Genomic DNA, 22,458 nt, shown 5'->3' with positions numbered 1-22,458 from the left:
ACGGCTACATTTCCAGCTGTGTCAGCATTCCCCTTAGTAGCCCCCATACCACCTCAGAAATGCACATGCAAATCCTGTGCTGGTTCTTGCTGCATGATTAACTTCACCCTGTGATACAACGTTCCTCCCTCTATCCCTCACACGTTAGGTCACACTAGATACCAAGGTTTGGAGTCATCCTGCCTAACCTTCAAAGTCACCTAAAATTTAGGTACTTCATATGAATTAGGCATCCTCTCTAGACAAATGCCAAGAACGGGTACCTCCAGAACAACTCAGTCCATCCTAAAATAGCTGTCTACAGCTTGTGGGCTGAATTACACTTCAGTGGTTACTGTCTCTCTCCACTGACAATCAAGAGAGCAGGAAAGACTCAACACCTCATTTCAGTCTGTCTAAAATTAAACTAAATTAATCCCACCTCACTTCTTTCCTCTTGGGACTATCACTTTTCACCCCTTAGACTCATTTTGCAGCTTAGCAACAAACCAAGGAAAGCCTCCTTGCCTCTGGCAGGCTGTGCAGAGTGCTGTCATGGTCAACCAGGACTGTTTGTGCACACGAAGTAGAAATATCTTATCTCCTTGTTTCCTTTGCAGTTTCCTGAAATAGGTTTGGGCCATTCTCAGAATGAGCTGCAGCATCACAGAACATGCAGAGGTCAGATCAGTCCTGTGTAGATTTCTGACACGTGATCTTGAAATATTCTTACGTTATTTGAGAAAGCAGTGGGGGGAGGCAAAGGTTGCTTGAAAAAGCACAAGGCCTTTTCAAACAACAAACCTGAATGCTAGAAAGCCTGGCACTGTTCTGTGCCTGTGGGCTGACCTTGTGCTCCAGTCCAGGCCCCAAGCTGGTTTAGTTGTGAAATTCAGCAACATACTCAGAAGAGTTAGTGAGAGCACGAATCAGCCACAGCAAACTCCAGGGAACCCATGAAAGATATACAAAGATTGTTTGTTGTCTTTTAAGGCTCTCAATGCTTTTCACAAGCAATTCAGTACACACTGATAGACTAAATGGCTTGTTTATTTTTCATCTGCAGGTGCAGATGGATTTATAGGTGGCCAAAAAACACTGACATATTAGTTTTATCTTCAGAGTTGTTCCCATGCAGCTGTGCAAAACCATAGACCTCTTCAGTTTTCTTTTCAGCCGGAAGACTGAAGCTTTCATTGGGGTGAGCATGGGAGAGATTTGCTGTGTCATTCTGAGCTCCCCCACTGTATTGAGCTGAATCCCTCTTTATACTGAAGTCTCTAAGCTCAGCAGAAGGACAGCAGGGTTTCAAAGATGACACTTTGTTTGTTTATCAAGAACTATGTCCTATGGACATTCCAGTTTTACAGAGCACTTTGAGTGTTTCAGGTTCCTTCCTGCCAAAGGTCAGAGTTAAATGTGCAAAGCAACATCTCACCAGCTCACCATCTATGTAGCAGACACAGAGGCAGTTTGACCAACACATGATTTCCCCTTTAAAATCACTCTTGCTTTTGTTGGACACGTAGCTTTCTAACAAAACACTGTGGAACTGCTCCTGCAAAAAATGCAATTGTTCTCTTGTGGTCTCAGCATGAGAACACTGCACATAACTGCAGTATCTGTTGTAAACACCCTAGCCCTGTGCTGCAGAATAATCCAATGAAAACAGCCAGGACAAGCTCAGACATCTTATTTAAGGATTGACACGATGGTGTCTATTGACAGTAGAGTGGCTGCTGCTCCACTCAACGTGTTCACCTTGCCTGGGCTTGTGTTTCTTCTCCTGCCAGCAGACACATAGAAGCCTTCTCTATTCATAGCAGGGTACTGCTGCAGGCTCCTAGGTCAGAGGTGGGAATGCTTAATGCTGTTGTGCTTCCCTGACACTGCAGCTCACTGGCTGACAATGGGGCAGGCTGCATCATTACTTAGGAGAGAGGCTGGCATTAATTACTACCCTTTACCAACCGTAATTTTGGGGACTACTGTTTATTCTAGATCATCACTGGACCCTGTTCATGGTCATGTTGGACAGGAAGCACCTTGGAGCTGAGTAGGAGGGAAAGTAGAGGTTGTGGACAGACTGGGATGAAGTCAGAAAAAGAAAAGTTGATGAAGCCATTGTAGCATGTGAATGTCGAGTAGTTTTGTGAAGTGGCATACACTTCCTAAGCTGGAGAGTGAAAAACGGGACAAAAACAGCAGAGTGCTGCGGCCTGATGTCAGAGACAGCCATCAAGAAAAAAAATAAAAAATAAAAGAAAAAAGGAGCAGCAGCATTGTCTCGCTTGTTGTCAACATAATCAGCAACCTTTTTTTTTTTTTTTACAAAATCAAGTTATCAACAATTTATATACTTCCTTTTGAATCTTAAAAAGAAATTTTTAAGATTAAGGAAATTAGTAAGCCCAGCACCTCATGCCCTCTTATTCAAAGTGCAAACATTCCACTCCAGTGGAAGAGCCATGCCAGGGCAGATTTGGCTACGTGTGCGGTTTTGCGACAGCTTATGAAACAGGCTTTGCATCTCCTCCTCCCAGCTCTGGTGCTGAGCTATAAACTGCCTTATAAAGAGAGTTACTGTTATGAGGCAGGCAAGTGACTGGTTTTTTCTGAACCTTTACTTTGTCTAATATGTTTCAGATTTCTGCAGTCTCTGCCAAGCTTTTCCATTCCCTTTCTTTCTTTTTTTTTTTTTTTTTAAAGACATAAACCAGTCTTATGACTGGAATGGCATAGCCAAGGAAAACAATCTAGGGCTGATTTTTAGTATTACATAACAAGGGGTCAGTTTAAGAAAAAAACCAAAGTGCAAAGCAGCAGGTTGAGTGCAGTTCGTGCAGCAAAAAAATGGAGCTCTGAAGAGATGAACTTCTCTGAAGAGAGAAACAAAGCAACTGGTGTAGGAGTTCTACCTCTTTTCATCTCTGAGTCAACATTTTACAGCTCTTCTGAGCTGATTAAATAAAAAGCTGTAGCTTTCAAACATAAAGAGTTCACTATATGAGTTTCATTTGTTCATTTGTACATGGAAAATAAAAGCCATCATTCTAACTCGTGGTCACAAAGCATGCAAGGAAAGAAGAGATGAAAGACCACTCTCCCAAAGCTGGCAAACTCCTTACCACCACCACATCTCGAATTTAATGAAAGTGCTGCATGGATAAGCTTGCATTTCTACAGTCTTACACTGTTTATGTTGAACACTAACAGGCAAACAGGACTCCAGTATCTAGAGAAGCCCACCTGGCATCTTTTACTACCAGAAATTTTAAAATTAAAGGAAGAATTCAGGTATTCAGCATTGTATGTCAGGAATGACCTCTTCCTGCTTCTTTCCCCCCTCCAGACAAAATTGCTGGTTGCTTTCCAATCTGGTTGACCAATACAAAAAGTTGAGGTGCTGTTATTTTAAGTATGCAAACTCTGTTCATTATTACATATTAATTAGAATCACTATCATTCTACAAGCTTATGTGAAACATCTGCAGGCATACCTTCATCTGCTTGACTGTGTACCGCATTGTTCCAAATGGTCCATCTTTCATGAGCTTCTTCCCGACAACTTTAGCTCGAATCACTGTCATAAGAAAGGAAAAATACAACAAATTATTAATAACTTTACACAACATGTAGGGCAGAACCTCCACTTCAAAAAAAAGCCACTTGGACAAATTACTCTGTAAAATAACACAAAAATCCAGGCCAGCCCTCCCCTCAATTGATTCTAAATCTCATACACAATGAAGGCATATAAAATGGGATGCCAAAACATTTATTTAAAGGACATACAGTTCTGCCTGAAGAACAAGAACAAGCAATATTTATATCAAAATCTCGCTGAAATCTGCGAGGCAGACTATAGCTGGGATTAAGGCAGGTTAAAATCTTTGCACCAAGCCACCGGGATGATGCTTGTACTTAATGTCTTAACTCTGAACGTACAGGATGATGTCCAACAAAATACTACTTGGAAATTGTTCTTTGGATGCCCAGTGCAGCCACAACAACACAGTACAGTGCACTGTACTGTATTTTGTATATTGAATATCCCGTATCTGGAGATTTCACTAGAGCTGCTACATTTCAGGTACTGATGAGCTCCAAAAAAATGGCTCCCTTGAACAAATGGCTACTGTGCAAAACCAGATTGTTCAACAACCATCAAGTCCACAGTGAAAGCTGACAGGCCAGCCAGAAGCCACCTGGAAGACTAAAGCTGGCCCATCAGACCTTACGAACACTGGACTTCATTTCTTCATGGATACTAAGGGGCAGTGTGAGTGCATGCCTGCACACAGCATCCAGCCTAACATACCTTCACCGCACCACAGACACACCCAGCAATGCCAACCAACCCAAGCCATCATAATGATTTTGAGGTCCCTCAGATGGATCTAGTAGGTAGTTTACAGTCAGTGTTTAACAAAAAGTTCTCTTACTCATCTATTTGTGGGGCATTCCACAAAAACCCCTGCTGTTCCATCAATTCTCTTTGAAAAAGTTCTGCTGTCACTTGCTCATCTCACAGGAGCAAGGCTTAGTGACAGGGCAGGCATTATCCAGCTAAACTCCACTCCCCTAGAACAATCATATCGCATTATACAAGCGCCAGATCTGGCTTAATTTTTATAAGGGTTGCAAAAGATGCAATTGGACACAACCAATCTTGGGAAGAATAAGGATCACTGTTAGAAAATCCTGTACCCCAAATGCCACTCATACAAACAACAGAACAAAAAAAAATAAAACAAGGAACTGAAAATTCCCTCAATCAAGAGAATCATCAAAACTACACCATAACTGTGCAAATTTTACCTAAAATCTTATTCATCAAGCTTCTCATCACAATGGCTATGAAAATTATTCCAGTAGAATAAACCAAAGAATGTAACAAACTCATAACACACTTGACCATGTATAGTTATACATAACCCCCCCAGAAAACCCTTTTTTGTGGAAGAGGAGGTACTAGCTACTCTTGCACAAAGCTTATAATGCTAAACCATTGCAAACAATGCACCTCTGATGAATATATGGCCTGATGGTTCCAGGCTACTGAAATCTAGCAACTAAAACAGACCACATACATCATGTCCTCTGAGCCTCTGAAGGTCCTGATGATAACTCCCCGCCCAGCACAAAGGTAGTGCTTTCACAGCAATCTTTTGCAGCATTTCATCTGTGTTTTGCTGCATGTACTGTATTAATGCATCATATAAAACAATTCATTAAAAAGCAGGAAGGCATGGAAGGGAGGCAAAAAGGTGGAAGTATTCTTTTGCAAGTGTCATGGTTTAACCCCAGCCAGCAACTAAGCACCATGCAGCTGCTCCCTCACTCAACCCCAGTGGGATGGGAAGAGAATCAGAAGGGTGAAACTAAGAAAACCTGTGGGTTGAGATAAAGACAATTTAATAGGTAAAGCAAAAGCTACACGTGCAAGGAAACCAAAATAAGCATTTCATTCACCACTTCCCATCGGCAGGCAAATGTTCAGCCATCTTCCAGGAAAGCAGGGCTCCATCATACATAATGGTTACTTGGGAAGACAAACACCATCATTCAGAGTACCCCACCCCCCCCTTCCTTCTTCCCCCAGCTTTTATGGCTGAGCATGACGTCATATGGCATGGAATATCCCTTTGGTCAGTTAGGGTTGGCTGTCCCAGCTGTGTCCCCTCCCAGCTTCTTGTGCACCCCCAGCCTGCTCGCTGGTGGGGTGAGGGGCAGAAAAGGCCTTGGCTCTGTGTGAGCGCTGCTCAACAGTAATGAGAGCATCCCTGTGTATCAACACTCTTTTCAGCACAAATCCAAAACAAGCCCATACTAGCTACTATGAAGGAAATTAACTCTATCCCAGCCAATACCAGCAGAGCAACCAGGAAAACCAAACAAGTTATTTGCACCCCAGCACTATCTAAAAGTGGCAAAAAAGTTCAGGGATCCATTTTCCTAGGTATATAGGACATCAAACAAGCACCTTGTTGTAAACTAAACAGGCTAATAAGCAAACAGCTGTAGAAGCCCACTGGAAGAAGTGGGAAAAAGAGCAGGCTGATTTTGCTCATGACCTAGACCAAATTAATGAGTCAAAAAGCTTGTCCCACCTTTCTGAATAATCTGAAGAACAGATTCCAAGGAAGAGATAGGCATGATTACATACACCAGTTCCTGCAACTTATTCCATGAGGATGGTGTGGAATGAAGACAAATTCACTCTGCTCTGATTTATATCCTATGCTTCCAGCCAGACTTGTCAAATAAATTTTGAACTAGGTAAGACAGTCCTGCTGGCTTTGATTCAAAGGACCAACAAAACCTTCATTCATTGACTATAAAACTTCATTCTATTTTTTTTTAACTTCTATTATCCAATGGCAGTAAAAGCCGGTTTTGTTGATTCTCCTTTTTAACAAGTTGTTCAGACTTCAATTTACTCTCTTCTTCAAAATTTAGTACCTATATTGAAGCATGTCCTTGAGGACTGCAAATATCTTAACAGAACTAGGTTCTTCCATTTGTTGCTCCCAACAACCACAATCATCACCGAAGCAAAGAAAACCAGACTGCCTAAGGGTCAATGAGAAAACACAATTTCTTCAAGGTTTTGTGAATTCCAGGGCACTTCACTAATGGCAGAGTCTACAGCAGAGGGTGTCAAAAGTCTTATCTCTTCATCTATTGCATATCTGAAACACTGAAACTGAAAATCCTGGTGTTTGCCCAACATATCTGAAATCAACAATGAAATTTTATCTTATTGACAATGATAAGAAATATACTAAAAGGCAATATTGCAAAATGCTAGGTTTTCAAACCAGAACACAGTTAGCATAAAAGATGACAGGCACATTCCCAATTGCTGAAAAACATCTAAACCCCATTTTCTTCATGTACTTCAGTGCCAGTTTGGCAGCCCTTTAACTTCCAGTTAGAGTAACACATCCACTTCAGAAAGAGACCAACTTCAATGTATGGACTAATCCACAGCTTCACCACAAGACCAAAGATTCAAAATGCACATCTACACTAGCACATAACAGCATCCCAATTGCAACTAATGCTAGCTACCCTTACAAGCAGGTGGAAGGATCTATATTTTCATATTATTGTTCCCCAGTAAAGTCAGAGAACAACCATCCTAGCAAATTCACCTAGTAAAAGCTGTTAAAAACCTTAGTGTGGCTTATCATTTCAAGCCTTTTGTAAATGGGTCAAGTCCTCTGTATCTCAGAGAAGTTGGCTTCATCACCCAAATGGTAACTTTTCTAGGTAAGTTCCTTCCTTTACCAAAAAGGTAGGAATGAACAAAGAACCCACCCTGCCTTATTTTTCTCACATTAAAGGAAAAGTCAAGCTGTTAGCCAAGGAGCAGAAGATACTCCAACTTAAGTGTACTCCCTGTACTATGTGAGGCTAAATTCCCACTCCCTGTGGATTAGATGCACCTGGGTAACTGGCAAGAAATGCTGGATGGACAGGACGGCTCAGAGGTTGCTCTCCCATATCTGGCTTCATCACCCTAAGCCTCCTCACATGCAAGCCACTTGTAAATCTGCCCAGAACAGAGCTCCAAGCTGCAGACCTGCAGCCACTTTTCCCAGTTCCTATCTTTGCTCCTTCAAACCTCCGCTTACCAGTTATTCTGCTGGACCAGTCTTCACACCTCATAGAAGATAAAGAATATTGCTCCTAACTGAGCAGAGGCCATGCAGACTCACCAGAGGAATTTTTCACCCTCTGCAAATTATCAGAAATTTGCAGAATTTCTCCTGCAATTTCAGTCCATGTTATGTTAATGAAGTCAAGTGTTTACTTCTAGCGACTCCTACTGCTCCAGCAGAATGAGGCAATAGGTGCTGTGACTGCTCCCCTGAACTCCTTCCTTCTCCCTGAAGCTCTATTACAGTCCCTGCTATTACTGATGGGAAACTTTATCCCACACAAGTGGTCACCAAAATAGCTGCATATTTTTAAACCACAATTCCTTTGAAGTACTGCCTATGAAAATACTCCAAGATGAATGTTTCTCAGTACTTCGGGGTTTCAGGTCAGGTCACTTTGTGGGACTGGAGCAGTTGGCAAGGTCTCATGAGTGATTTGTAATTATTTATGAAAAGTTAAATTAGATGAGGATATAAATTTTGATAAAGTAAGCATGGCAGCCATACCATGAATTAAAGAGGAAAAAACATGTGCTGCTTCTCAACATTTGACGTGATTTAAAAATGAGGGAGAGAACAGAAAGAAGGAAAACCAGATATTTACTTGCCATTCTAGAAAAAAATAAAATTACTAAAATAACGACCTGCTGTATTTGAGGATTCAAGAAATACATCTAACAATGTATCACAAATTATTAATATATTTATCTCTTTTCCCTTGCCCTTTTTTTTTTTTTTTATGTAAACTAGCTTATGCTTAGGAAAACAGAAACGGCTCAGATTTGCCACAGGACTAGTATAGTGAAAGCAGCTAATGGCTCATATTCCACCAGCATCTCTAGGATAGTACAAACTGTCTGCATGCACACATATACACATAAATACATACAAAAATCACTTGTATCTTTTCCACTTGTCACTGGATGAGGTCTTCTTACAAAGGCAAACAAATCAGAATGGGCACAGGAGAAAGAGGCCCTATACACACTTTTATTTGCTCAAATGCACACATATCTAACTCAAGTACTCTTTAACTTTATCCTTTACTCTGTGGCCATTTTCACAGGGATTCATAGGAAGACTAAGCCTAAAGGCAAGATATGAAGCCAAAGAGGACACTGGCTTTACAGCTGAGATAGCAGAAGGCATTCTTTTCACGGGATAAGGAGCAGACAAACAGGCAATGACCGATGGGAGGGCAGTGAACACGAGATTAAGACAAGCATTTGCCAAGCTGAGGAAACAACATTCTAAAAAGACTTGTAATTAAGTCATTTCATCCAGGCACATGCTAGCTTCCACGTGTGCAGCAGTAGCTCTTTTTCCCAATGGAAAAGCAAAAGGCATCACCTGTCTCCGTTCAGTCCCGCCTGTGTCCTTTATCGGGGCCAGCCACTAGATGGCGACACCATCACAAAGCTCACCTTTCCTTACCAAGAGGGCAGCGGTCCACGCACCGGCTAACACCGCAAATCCCAGCTGTATGCCCAGCTGCGCCATGAGAACCAGATGCTTTCATACAAGAGGCCTGGTTGTCATCCATAAACAGCATTTTAAGTGGAGGCACACACCCTTCAGAGACCAGGATTTGCTCCAAACCCATTTCCCTTGAGTCCAATTATCATGAACAGCTCAGGAGAGTAACAAATGCTACACTTCTCATTATTGTTTCAAGGATTTATTTTATTGGTCTGCAATATGAGTATTTTCAAGTGAGAGGTTTGGCTGAGATGCATGCTCACTGCATTTAAGTAAGTGAAGGATGTGGAGGATTCATGTTGTTTACTAATGGAGACACAGGGGACAAGTTATTCTCCCAGTCCGCTCTTTGACATCCAAGTAGTGGCAAAATAAAATATATGGGAAGCGGCAACGTGACCAGGAGGCTGAAGATAGTCTCCTTCTATCCTGAGGCCACTGACTATACCAGGAACCGGACAGCAAAAACCACCCCCAACTGAATGATGGAAATGCCATCTTAACACTAGGCACAAGACATGCCAGGAAGGAAGGTTGCCATTTTATTCATCCAAAGACTACACAAGGGCTCATTTCCAAGAGCAATTTACTGAGAACTTTTTACCAGCTTTACTACCAGCTCTCTCATTCAGCCTGTCTCACATCACTCAGGGCTAAGGCAGCCGGTATGTTTAAAACTCCTGAGCATTACCTAGAACACTATTGAGGTATTCGTTTATTCTAGCACTTCTGGGGGTGTCTCCTAACATGGTCAAGGCAGGGTGCTTTCACACACAGATTTTACAGGATTGGTGCTGATGGTACAGCTAAAAAGACAGAATTGCTGTGTCTGTCTTGCTCGCTCACTCAGATGAACTGCGTTCCTTTACCCACTCCCCTGGCTTGATCCGTTAGTAATTATTACCAACACTCTTGACCTCTCTACAAACACAGGATCGTAACTACAAGTGGATCGTGTCCTTTGGACTGGAAGTCTGGCCCAGTTATATGCAGCCCCTTGGGAAGCTCAATTAAATTTCCTGGTGTAGGCCTGTACGAGCAGCAAGTGGGTGGGACTTGCTTTGGAAGGGGGAAAAAAAAGCAGCCTCTTCCCCATTCCACCACTTCCATAGCAAAGCAGAATGGAGAGGGAAATGCTGATGTGGAGTCACGAAAAGGGGAAAAAACAGATATAAGTCTCCAGTCTGTTTGATGATTTGTCTGTACTGAAATTGACCTCCTACATAATCAAAATAGAATTATTTTACAAATTAAGAGTATTGAATTTGAAGTCTTCTTGCAAAGTGTGAGAAGGCTGGAAAAATACAATAGAGGAGCCTCCTCTTGCCTTGTTCCATCATGACCTCCAGCCAAAACCACAAAGGCAAAGCAAACCTCTTTTGCTTTGTTTTGAAAGTAGCATCACCAGAGAACCTCATCGAGAACAAAAAAAAAGAAGGTAGCAAATAAAAAAAGAGGTTCACTGCTGTCTGCCCTCCTCTTATACCCCTCACCAACAAACTAGTTTCCATTATTGGCAGTCCAGATCTTGACTTCTTGCCTTTTCAAAGCATTCTGAGGAACACTGACTGAGCAAGAGCACCTTCTTGACACCAACCACCTCTACCAGTCAGACAGCTGCCACATAAATATCACGTTGGAAAGGGCTTGTGCTTACTTCAAGTGTACTGGAACATTGTGACTAACAATAAAAGTCTAATTAGAAACATGCAGGTAAGACACCCAGATACCTTTCCTTCCTATTTTTCTAACCAGAACTAGGACACTTACTTTTGGCCTTTGTTTTACAGATCCACAAAACTCTCCCTGTCCGTGGCATACCAAGGCTGTTTGAAGGCCACCCAAAAAAGTAGAAGGCAATTAACTGGCTTCATGTAGGCCCAAGCTCTGTCTAAAACAACTGATAACAATTGCACTTGCTAATTAACCAGGCTTCCCACCCCTGCAGATTTCCATGCCACTGAGAGTCTGTTTGCACAACACATTGTACTGCTTGATTTCCAACACTGCAAAAAAAAAGGCGTGATACAACTCTTTCTTACAAGACTAGTATAAACTGCTCTAGAAGGGCTTTACTTGGGAGAAAGTTAATCCTCCCCACAAGACCACAAATTAAAGATACAAGGTTGCATAAAATAAGCAGAGCTTGGTTTGTGCTTGGCATTTCACCTGTAGCTTATTAAATGGATACAGTTTTTCTGATGGCAGCAATGGCAAGCATTTTTCTCCCTTCCCATATGGTGCATCTCACCCTATGGAAGCCCAAGCTCCCTTTGAAATACATGAGAATTGGAGAGAAAGGAGAGGTCTGTTAGATAAGAAACTACAAATTCTTTTCTAGACACTTCATTCAGGCTCCTATATGCAATTTGGTTTAAGACTCTTCAACTGCCCAGCACTGCCTCTGCCATCTAAGCTCCTCATGTTAGCTCCCTTGCTTTCCCATCATACAGCAACAGTCTGATGGAAGGATGGAGGAAAGACTGAGAGGAAGAGGAAGAAATGCATCTAAGATGCATTTACATCCATTTACAAGTAGAATCTTTTAGATCCACACATAGATGGTATGTTTGGTGCCAATGGAAATCAGCTTCAGGAAACACCTGGTGATAAACAAAGAGAAGGTAAAGGAAGAAAAAAAAAACAAACAAAAACAAACAAACAAACAAAAAACAGTATCTGTTGTTACCAGCTATCTTACCTACTAAACTCAGAGAAGCCAGGTAGGCCCAAGAGATTAGCTAGTACAGGCACAGAGTAAGTTGAGGCAGAGGAGTTACAAACATCGCTAAGTTAGTCTCGCAGCTTGTATCAACAAAAGAGTTTAGGTTTGCTGTGGATGTAAGCAGAGAGACTGCAGATTACATGAGCGTGCCTACAGCTTTGAGAAACCTCTGGTAAAATAAAAAGAGAAACCAATGTCATTCCTGCCAACTAGCCATTTCTGTGTCTCCTTTCTGGCAGGCTTTTTTTTCTTTCCACCTGAGTATTTTTAAACTAGTCACTGAAAGCTGAATTCAGACTAGAGGCAAAAGGCAGTAGGCAAGTATGAAAGTAAAGGAAGGAAAAGTAATGCAAGTGGAGGGAGGGGAAGGGAGTGCCTCATGAACAGAGTGCAGTAGAGAGTCACCTTGCACCTCTCTCCAAGGGATGTTTTCAGCAGAGTACACTTTGCCTCATACACATTGCCACTGACAACTGCCAAAGAACTGCTTTCAGCCAAGGTTAGCAGTGTTGGAAAGATGGTTGTCAAAACCAACACACAAAAGCACTTCCAAACGCAGCTTACAACAGTGGGTAAAAATAACAAGCATATGACTCAAAGCTGGTTAGGCAATGCTCAGCTCAGAACACCTTTTCCATTTTCTTCTGATCTACATAAGATTTGTGCAATAAGATTTAACTCGGTCCTCACTTCCAGATCAAGTACTTCTAGACACAGTACCTCAGGACAAGGGGAAGCCCGGCTGAGACAGACAAGGCTATGGTTTCTCATAGCTCTTTGGAATTGTTCGAGGGAGCCACAGATCTAAGCGTTCCACTCAGAGAATATGGCAGAGCTGAAGTGAGACCAATTAGGGGCAAATGGAAACCATATGTGATTTTAATGAAACAAGGAGCTGGTGCACATGACTTACTGCTGCAGGAGCATTTACTGCCTGAAAGGAATGTGCATCTGGCATTGATCGTTTCCCAACCCATCAAGTGAACAGTAACATGGAAAGCAAATTGAAGAATATGATGAGAGATGAATTGCCTAAAGAAGTACAGTTAGGGGAGCTGCCTCTGCAAGGAGAAAACATGTCCTTTGCTTGTATCTTAGTGATACAGTTGCAAGTGAGGCTGACCTTCCATTTCTACAGATCATGATAATAAACAAAACGAGTGCAGGAGCGATTAAACTGGATCAAGTGGTATTTTAAAGAACTTACTACAATCACAGAAATCCCATTCTGGTTCACATGGGGCAGACTTAATCCCTTGAGGCCATGGGCACTGCTTAAAGAATAAAGAATGTCGATCCTAAGCAAGGTTAATACACAGTCCTCAAATGTGATGCTGCTGCTGCAAGTATTCAAATGACATTGCTTTTATGTGTACGTCAGAACAGGTACATTGAGAAGATTTGAGCCTGAAGAGGCAGTGTAGACACACCCTCCTTTTGTTCCTTTTCTTCTTTTTGACTGCAAATATCCCAGGAAGTTTCGGTTCTGCTGAGAAAGAGAAGTCCATAGCCTGCAAAGCTTTAGACAAGTTGCTCTATTCTGATATGGTGACTCCTTCTACAGGCTGTTGTGCTGCAGCTTGGTATCTGGTTCTCAGAACAAAACCACTATCTTTACCAGGCAGCCAAAAGATTGCTCCCATGTGTCACAAGAGGAAGGGAGGAAGACGCTCTGATCCAGCACCCAACCATATATGCAGCGAATGTCCAGGGCTTGAAGGTGGTAGATCCTACTTCGCATTTCATGTAATAGTCAGACACCTGCAAGGCCAGATACATAGAACTGGCATGTCTTTGCTCCTTAATGCTCTATTTTCTCTGTAGGATATTCAGAGTTAACAAGTGTAATAAATTCATCACTGTATTTTTCAAGGAGGCAACAGAAAATTCTTCAGCCAAATCTGCTAATTTATTAGCCTTCCTTAACCCACAGTGCAACCCGTGAACATACTGAGAGCTCACATCCAAACTGTCCAACAAGAGGAGGAAGAGGAGGAAGGAGAGTCCTGCTAAAAAGAACATCTGAAAGCAGTTTTCTTCTGCACATTAGAAATAGGGCAGCTCTGACAACCCATGTAAACCTTTCAAAACAGGGAGTATCAAAAGCCACAGCCCTGGACACTCCCTGCCTCAGCAACTTCAGAGGATTGCCTTTGCTTCAGCACCTTGCCCAGCTGGGACGGGTGCCAGCACTTTATGAAGAGGCTGCACTCCACTGATCACATGGTTTACACTCGATTTTGCACGTAGGAACTAGAGAGGAAGAACTGTTTGGGAACATGTATAGATTTCAAGGGTACTGGGTGGGCCTACAAATTCCTTCCTGCATTAGAAAACTTGCATTAAACTGATAAGCTAAGCAGCTGTCCATGCCAAGGAGGTATATTTATCCAGGTCAGGCCTATATGTGCTGCTCTGCTGTTCCTATTTGCACTGGACCTGACAGGACCCAGCATTAGGCCTGCCAGACCCTGGAATTAAACCTGCATTCAAACAATTTCTCCTGTGAGAAGCCAGTACCTTTGCCCACCATTCTTGAGCCATTATAATTCAGAAGCTGACAGCCTCTGCAGACTGTCCACATGCACTGGACACGTCCATGACACAGTTCTGGTTTACCATAATGCTTAAGGAATTTACTAATTGCCCATTTTATTAATTTCTATTTTGTAACCACAGTCATTTATACTATGTAGCTGAGCTCAGCTACGTAAAGAATTTTACCTGGAGTCTGAGCACCATGACTTGGGCATTGAATTCTGGTTCAGTGTCCATTAAAGTAAGTGGAAAACCTCCCTGAGTCCCAATTCAACCTCATGGACCACAATTCCCACTCAGACTGCAGGTCAGTGTCAGAAGAGTATCAGGGCAAACCTCATACTGACCAATTTGCCCACCTATCTAGAACTTTCCAGGATCCCATGTAGTGCCTGTCCTAATTGTGTTCCAACACATCATCCTTCATTTTGGACTTGCAAAGGGATATCGAAGGCCAGAAGAACTCAGTGTTGATTTTTCATAGGAGTAACGCAAAAAAAAAAAAAAAAAAGAAAAAAAAAAAGAGTGTGATATGAGACATGCATGAAAGATGTAACAAGAAGACCTAGAAGTTTAAGAATATCTATAAGCAACAACTCTTTACATGAGTAACATAAATACTGCACACTGTACATCCTCTGGCTCTGAAGACACAGGATTTTCCCTGTGCAATGACACAGAGCATTGACAGAAGAAAGGGTAGGCAGACACTAGCCAGTTACCTTTGTTCTTCAATTTTCTTAGAAACTCCCTTACTGTCCTATGGACAGACTGGCCAAAGTTGTCCCATAGAAACGGAGCAGAAAGAGAAACCATTTAACCATCTTGTTCTTTTGTCACCCAAACTTGCCTCATACAAAATTTTCATCAACATCTCATGTTCATGAGCAGCCCAATATGCCACAATCAGAATAGATTTCCAGAAATTGTGTCCATTACTTGGATGCCCATATGCATCCTGGTGCTCCCAATGAAATATTAATGACATATGACTCTTAGCTACTGCAAGCACAGGGAACATACTGAATAGTTAACAGTATCTGTCAACCACCAACTGCTGACTTTTTTTCTTTTGCACAACAGATATTTATACAAATCCAAGACTAACCCATACGGGTTTACTCCTAGTCAGTATCGCTAATTGGTGGGTTTTATATGGAAATTCTCAAGTTGGACCAGATGAATCTGATGGATATTTACTTCAGGTGAACCTACCAGTCAGTCAGCTCACCTGTGCTACTAGAGTTTGTGAGCTTTGTAAAGTATTCTTTCCAAAAACTTTCATAAAACTTCCAGTTTGGGGGAGGTAAGCCTGCATTCTAATACTGCTTCTTAGGTCTCCTTGTAACCTTTTAGCGAAAAACCAAAAGGTCACAAGATATGGGTGGATAGTCATTTCACAGCTGCCCTGGCACAGTGATTGCTATTGCTGAATGCTCTAAGGCCCATTAACTGTTTGGGAGGCAGAAGTTCTGTGGACACTGCACTGCTGAACGTTTGCAGATAAGGGTAATCACTTCCAGGCTATACATCGAGCCTGACTGCTTCCTGCCTGTCTAGGTCTCCTGCGACACTGCTGTAACAGGACTATTTTGGCAAAGTAATGAACCATCCTCCCAAGAGCCAGCTTTTCAGGGCTCCAGTTCAGCTCACACCTGGAACACAGGTGTAAGCATGTTTAAACATTGACAGGGAGGGAACAAACAGAAACGCAAGGGGAAATAACCTTGTCTCAGTCCACTGGCAGCAGCATAGCCACAAACTTGTTTGTTGATTAATGCAGCAAACCCAAGAACCACCCATTGCCAAGGACTGAAGCAAGCGAAGGGTGTGTAGATTTGTGTTTTAAAGGGAATGCTTAGCATTCAGAAAAAGCTAACTATAAACCCCAGAGGACAAATGAACTGGAATCTCTACCAGCTTGGGAGGAAGGCAGTGTGTAATGTGATCAAAATCAACACTTCTAGAAGGGGAGGCTGTTACTGTTAAACCATCAGAGATAGGACTAGTAGAAATATTTCTGGAAATGCTTTTTTTCCTGTCAAGAAATGTGGTTTTACTTAAGTCACAAATTTCTAAGGAAACCATCAACTTCAGCAAAATTATATTTTTTTTCTTCTCAGAAAAAGTGAGACCTATTTTCATCCTCGGTCAGCATTTCTCTTCAACTGCACTTCAAGTCTAAAAGTTGAGGTGAAATGACACCTTTGTTCAAAATGGGCATTTTGAATTAACCCTTCAAAACATTTGACTCAGATGCATCAGAATCACTTTTCCCAGCAAATTCCATGCTGAAGACTCTGGTATTTTCATTTTCCCTCGCATTTCAGATTGAGTGAATTTCCACCATTTCAAAATTCTCTATGGGACAGAAATTACAACCCTCTCCCGCAAATTTCTAGACTCCTCTTTCACTGTATAAATCAGAGGTGACAACACAAGCTCTAATGACAGAAGCAAGACTAAATTCCATTTTTTCCCTCATTTTTCAGAAGCAGCAAGTAAATTCATACCAGTGAGAGCCGCAGGTGCTGAGAACTGGCATAATTTCAAAAAGTAAGCCATTATCCCCTATGATCGCAAAGAACATCTAAACTAAAATAAGCATTCAACATCAGAGATCAGTCATTTAGTTCACTGTGCTAGTAAAAGTCTGTCAACACTGCAGACTCTAAATGAACATAGACATACTAGTTAAAAAGTGACTTAGGATACCACAAACACACTAATTTAACCTGCTCAAGTAAAACATTGGCTTGCTGAGTGCTTGTACTTTGAGACTGCAGGCAAGTCAGCAAGTCAGCTCTGTGACAAATGCCTTCCTACTCTCTTTTTCCTTTCTAGCAGTTTCCAACATTTTGAAGCAGTATTGTCTGATTGCAGGCTGTTTCCTGAAGCTACTTCCTTCAACTGCCTGCTGAACCCAGTGGGAATCTTTCCACTGATTTTAACTGGAGTGGGATCAGGCCCTCAGTAAGTAGTGGTGGAATTCCTAGACTTACAAACTGAACAGCTGTCTCTGCCTTTCCAAAAGGAGGAAAGTTATTCCTGCAGCTGTTTTCCCTTAAGTGCCATTGCTCCAAACTGTAACAGGACTGGAGGGAAGGGGAGAAGGTGGAATTTTAATAACCCATTAAAAGGAGTATGGGCCATTGCGCAGCAGCTCTTTCAGTTCTACTCCAGCAGGGTCACTGCTGCCAGGCTCAGACTGCCCTAAGGGCACGGGAAAAGTCGTCTTCTTGTTTTCACATCTCATTCACAGAATGGATAACGAAGGGGAGGGAGGAATCAGCTTTTGGGTTAATTAGCACCACGAACAGGCAGCTGCATTGTCATTAAAAGTTCAAGAAGTCACCAGGGTCATCACTGAACTGCAAGATGTACACACACGCACACGAGGCACACGTCTAAGCCTGGATTTTTTGCAGCCTTGCTCGGCTCTGATTTTCCACTACCCCAAGGGAAACACTCTTGAGTCAAGAACACTGAACTGTTGTAGCTCTGAGGAGAGAAGACAGAAGCACAAAGGCACTCCCTCTGAATAGCAGTTGTTCATCCCCTTGGAACTGCTTAATTTCACACTTAATATACCAGCTAAGAATAGTTATACCGGGTTTTTTTTTCCCCTGAGAAAAATCAGAGGTGTGGTTTATCACTGTATAGTTTCACATCCACTTCTAATATTCTGTAGGATAAACAGAAACTCAGTTAACAAAACCAGGCTATTGGTGCACACTGTTTCCTTCCACTAGCAAGGAAACTGAGGAAATGCAAGTACCTGATAGCAAATCCAGAAATGAGCATTTATGAATAATGATGAAAAGATAAAACCTTAAAAATTACAAGAACTGCTATTAATAAAGTTTGGCACAGTGCTAGCCTGAGAGTCACAAGTTGGCTTAAAAACAAAACCAACAAATTATCCAACTATGCAAAACAGCCACAGATCACATTCTTATTGCCACAGTTTGCAGTAACATTTTCTGGTAAGGGATTTTGGTTCAAAGACACCAAGACAAGTGAGGATTCCCCTGCCACCTTCCAAACAGGGCAGGGAAGAAATACAGCCTTGCATAGTTGAAACATTACTGCTTCTACAGAAAGCAGACTGGCATTGCCTGGTCCTGTCAGCTGTAGCTTTGCTGCCAATATATTCTAAAACCAAAACGGGCCTGAAACCAGTATCATTATAGTAAATCTCACTAAAACGTAGTTTTCCTTTCCCAAGTGAAGGGAACACAGATCCTGCTTGGTCTTGCTATTGCTAAATTGGCAGGCAAACACGTAGCTAGCTCATGAGTGTATAGTTCCATTCAGTGCTTGGTCTTTGCCAAGGTAAATTACTCTGGAAATAAAGAAACAAAACTTATCTTTTATTATTATTTTAACCATTATATCTCTGTTGATTCCAGCATACACTGGTTGTCCACGTACCAAATTTCAGTATGTTTATGACAATACAGCTGTTGCAGCAACTCTAGTAGAGATACTTGCATGAGAAAAAAATAGAATAAGGAGATATAGTCCAAAATTCAATGGGGAAACAACATGCATCAGCTTTTTCGGTTCTAACTGTCCAAGTTAGCACAACTGCTGTGAGCTCTGATGGATTTCATCAGAGAAGGAAGTCCAAGTGGGCTAAGCAGCTCCTCTTACAATACCCTCTGAATCCCATCCCTCGCATTCAGGACTCTGACTACTTTTTGGAACAAAACCTTACTTTTCTATGTTTGTCAATGGTGTAAGCTGGTGGTGTTGCCTCAAAGCACCAATACAATCATATTATCAATAACAACTTCAGTTGGTCTTTCCTTGTTGGTCCGCATATACCTTGAGGAATACATTCTGGAAGGAACACTGCCATGTGCTGACCTTACGATGGCTTCATGAACAAACACAGAACCTGCAGAAAAATGTGAAACCCCCACCCCGCAAGGTGTGCCAAGATAATTATCACCCTAGGATCCTTTTCTGTTCGCTCTCCTGTCCTTCTGTCAAAAAGGCAGCCTAGTCAGGATGTGTGTAGGCAAATGTTGTCAAATTCAGAAGGGAGCTTTGAACAGCACAAAGAACAAAATTTACGTCAATGGCTCAAGCTGCCATGCTGTATAAAAGACAAACAGGAAAACAGTTTCTGAGAGGGGAGGGAAAAAAAGATGCACTGCTTTCCTTTACCCTACCTCTTCCAACAGCCATTAGTATTGGAGGAAATCGGTATGACAGAAGGGCGTTCAGTGATCTTGTACTAACAGGAAGGAACCTATTGGCTTGAAAACTTTCCGGTACTAGTGAAAGCTTTGTTTCCCATCCAGCCAAATACGCAGGTGCTGTCTGCTTCTTTCAATCTACACTATTTCAACAAATCTAAATATGTCTTTGGAATGAAGGCCAGTAAGGACCTGCTTCCCACTTTGCTTGCTGTTTTTTTCAGAAGTGTCAGTCTGTTGGAAGGGACATGTCTTGGGATAAAGCTGGCAGTGCTACTCCACTAGGCCCCTGCTAAATCAAATGACACAGAGGGATGTAGGGCTCTGTAACACAAGGATTTATTCGTTCTAGCTTTATAGTCCCATAATTATTTGGCATCAGTAGAATTCTCAGAACAAAATATGACGAAATACACTAATCCCATCCTGCTGGCCTCCCAGTCAAACAGAAAAATAGCAAACCAGAATACACTGGGAAACTCATGAGATAGCTGCGATTTAGAATGCATGTGGGAGGTAGATTAGACATTCATACTGTTAAGAAAAATAGACTCCAGAGTTAAAAGTAACAAATGAATGCAAAAAGAGTTTTGGAAGGAGACTCCAGAGTTAAAAGTAACAAATGCATTTAAAGAGTTTTGGAAGGAACTTAAAACTGAAGAGTTTGAATCAGTCTCTAACTACAAGTAATTAGGATGACAGCCATAGAAGGGGGCTTTGGGAAAGTCAAACTATCCTACATCAGGCTTCTGGGAGGTATATTTTATCAGCATCAGAATTCCAGCCTAGCTGGATGATGCACATGACTCACTATCACAGGTTCTGCAGCAGGGTGCTTGTTCCAAAGTAAAAGTGTTAAAGGCAACATACTGATAAGAGTCGTCAGCTATTTGCCACCAGGTCTAGTTGAGTGTCTCTCTGAATGGAGAGTATTCCATTAAAACCTTCCAGTGACAATCTGGGGTCTCTTAAAATGCCACCTAGGAGTTCTGTCTGACACTGTAGAATCCTCTGTTTCTGCACTTCTCTGTAGAATCCTCTATTTCCGTGCTTCTCTGTAAAGCTGCAAACTTACACAGGGTGGGACACAGGCCAGCTACTTAATTCTATTGAAAATATACTGTCTGTAGAGAAGATGGAAACAGACTTATTGAAGTCTTCTTTTTATCTTGATCCTCTAAGGATATAACCAACTAAATCCTTAATCCCCCACCCCCTTGGTAAAAAGAAAGAAAAGAAGAGAGAAAAAAAGCAAAAAAGAAAAAAGGGACAGGTGCTGCTCTTCATATCTAGAGAATTAAAACAAAGGGCTTAAGAACTCATCCTGCCCCACACCCAGCACAATCCTTTGCATTACTGAGGCTCTTCCACAGGAACTGCTGCTCTTGTCTTCCCACGCTTCTTTGGGTTTGTGATTTTTGCCCTGCGGGATGCTAAGGGAGGGCCCTATATTTTGTGACTATTGAAGTACTGTACATGACAGTTACTTAAGTGCCCCAGGGGTCACTTTGCAATGCATTTAAGGTATTCATTATTGCCAAGTGCTATACTTTTTCATGCAGTGTGGTCTCTCAACTACTGTCTCCTGTTCCTTCTTAGACCTCTTTTCCCTACCCTACCTTCTCCCAAATAACAAAAAATGTTCAGCTCTTAGCTCTATGCTATATGTAGAATATTATTTATTGGACAAAACGGTTTACTTAGAAACAGGCCCAGGAATCCTAGTCCAGAGGCAAGTATGAGAAACAGGGAGACTTTTCATTCTTAAAGGACTCCCTCCATTTTCCCAGGGAAATTTAAAGCAGGGTACCCAGCAATGTCACGCTTCACAAGTTAAAGCTGAGGACCCAGCAACTATGCACTTCGCAAGAGCTGGTCTAAAGGCCGTTTCATACTGTCACCTCAATCGCCTTTGATCTGCAACGTGCATTTCTCTAGACCTATGAAAGGCGGGCAGGATATTTATAGCAGTGTCAGAAGAGGCAGGAAGTAGGAAACTGGGGTGGGTAGTTGGAAAGCATATAAAGGGCTTGATCAGTGGGGCCAGCCTGCAACTCCTTTCCCCAAAAGAATGTGGAGCTGAAGTAGAAGTGTCTGGGGAATAGCTGGTTTTCTACAGATATCTTCTGGCTCTCTCCTCTACCTGTTGCCTGTCCAACACCAGCTATTTCCTGTCTTTCAAAGTCAAGTGGAAGTTTTCCATTCTGTGGTTTTCCTGTCTTAGTACAAGCAAGCACATTTTTCCCCTTATGTTTTAACTGTTTGGAGACCAACACCAAAACCTGCTCGCTAGCGGGAGAATTTACAGCTGATCCAAGAAATTTGAGGGCTGATTAAACATCAGAGGAGCAAGATCTTTGTTTGTTCATGTATTCACTGAGCATGAGAGACTGAACTTGTTGTCTGAACAAATGCTCCAGCGCTCTTCTACAGAAAATTAACAGACTAACACAACGCCAGCAGGCCTCCCTGCAGGCTACACTGCAATAACACCCAATGGTGAGGGAAACATGGAGAAAAGGAAACAGATGTTGCAGTCCCCATACTGTAATTACAATACAGCATGAGGGAGTTAAAATTCATGTCCTTCAGCCTAGGCCAGCAGGAGCTTGGGTCATTTTGAACATGGCCCTGTGGAACAGAAGTACTCCTGTTTCCTATGTGCTGTTGTGGGGTTTTTGTTTTTTTTTTTTTAAATGAACCACCAGGGAGCAAGAAGTAATAATGTGTTACTTTCATGCTGTTGCACCTGATGTAGCCATTACCACCTGTGCAACCATTGGGCAATTTATATCTGCTTTGCTGAAGCATCAATGATCATGCAGGCCAGCAGAAACCTGGGCCTTTTCATGTCAAAGTC

At 42.0% G+C, this 22,458-nt stretch overlaps 2 protein-coding genes across 3 annotated transcripts in view; one reads left to right on the top strand and one right to left on the bottom strand.

Annotated features, from left to right (window-relative positions):
- Positions 1–22,458, top strand: part of SYN3 (synapsin III) — a 216,224-nt gene that overhangs the window by 88,929 nt on the left and 104,837 nt on the right. The gene's annotated exons all lie outside the window — the stretch shown is intronic.
- The window catches only part of TIMP3 (TIMP metallopeptidase inhibitor 3), a 39,942-nt gene that overhangs the window by 8,889 nt on the left and 8,595 nt on the right, over positions 1–22,458 (bottom strand). Inside the window, exon 2 of the mRNA XM_080393321.1 lies at positions 3,480–3,562. Within this exon, the coding sequence (XP_080249447.1) occupies positions 3,480–3,562 (83 nt within the window). The remainder of the gene's footprint in view (positions 1–3,479; positions 3,563–22,458) is intronic.

This window comes from Falco punctatus (genome assembly GCF_963210335.1).
Source record: "Falco punctatus genome assembly, chromosome: 6".
Classification (NCBI taxonomy): Eukaryota; Metazoa; Chordata; class Aves; order Falconiformes; family Falconidae; genus Falco; species Falco punctatus.
Note: the sequence above shows the minus strand (reverse complement) of the source record. Positions and strands in the feature narration are given on the sequence as shown.